At 42.7% G+C, this 342-nt stretch overlaps 1 protein-coding gene across 1 annotated transcript; it reads right to left on the bottom strand.

The window, feature by feature from the left end:
• Positions 1-20: 20 nt before the first annotated feature.
• On the bottom strand, positions 21-325 carry LOC104775382 (the record flags this gene model as incomplete). Its single annotated transcript, XM_010499480.1, is given in 1 exon segment — positions 21-325. A coding segment is annotated over 1 exon segment (210 nt), but the record flags the coding sequence as incomplete, so codon positions are not given.
• Between the last annotated feature and the right edge of the window lie 17 nt (positions 326-342).

Here is a 342-nt window from a genome sequence, read left to right as displayed (position 1 = left end):
TGTTCATCAGATTTTATAACCTGGCAGAGTCTGATGTACTGGGAGATCAATAAATCGGATTCAGAGCGAGGTTCCTTGAGAATACCCAGAAATGATCCAACACCGGAAGATGAAGAAACAGGCGGTGTGGGTGTAGTAGATGCGGACGATGCAGCTGAGAACTGTTTCTGATGGACCTTCTTCGCCACAGCAGTAGCCGTTCTCAAAACCCTCCCCGCTTTGATCGCCATGGACAAGCACCACTATGTATCGTCTGTATGAGTGACTCTATCTCCTTTGCTAAAATAATCACTTTTTTTCTTTCAGATCTCGGTTTACGAGTAAATTAAAAAAAAAAAAAAA

This window comes from Camelina sativa, unplaced genomic scaffold (genome assembly GCF_000633955.1).
Source record: "Camelina sativa cultivar DH55 unplaced genomic scaffold, Cs unpScaffold13358, whole genome shotgun sequence".
NCBI lineage: Eukaryota > Viridiplantae > Streptophyta > Magnoliopsida > Brassicales > Brassicaceae > Camelina > Camelina sativa.
This window is presented reverse-complemented; position numbering and strand designations above follow the sequence as displayed.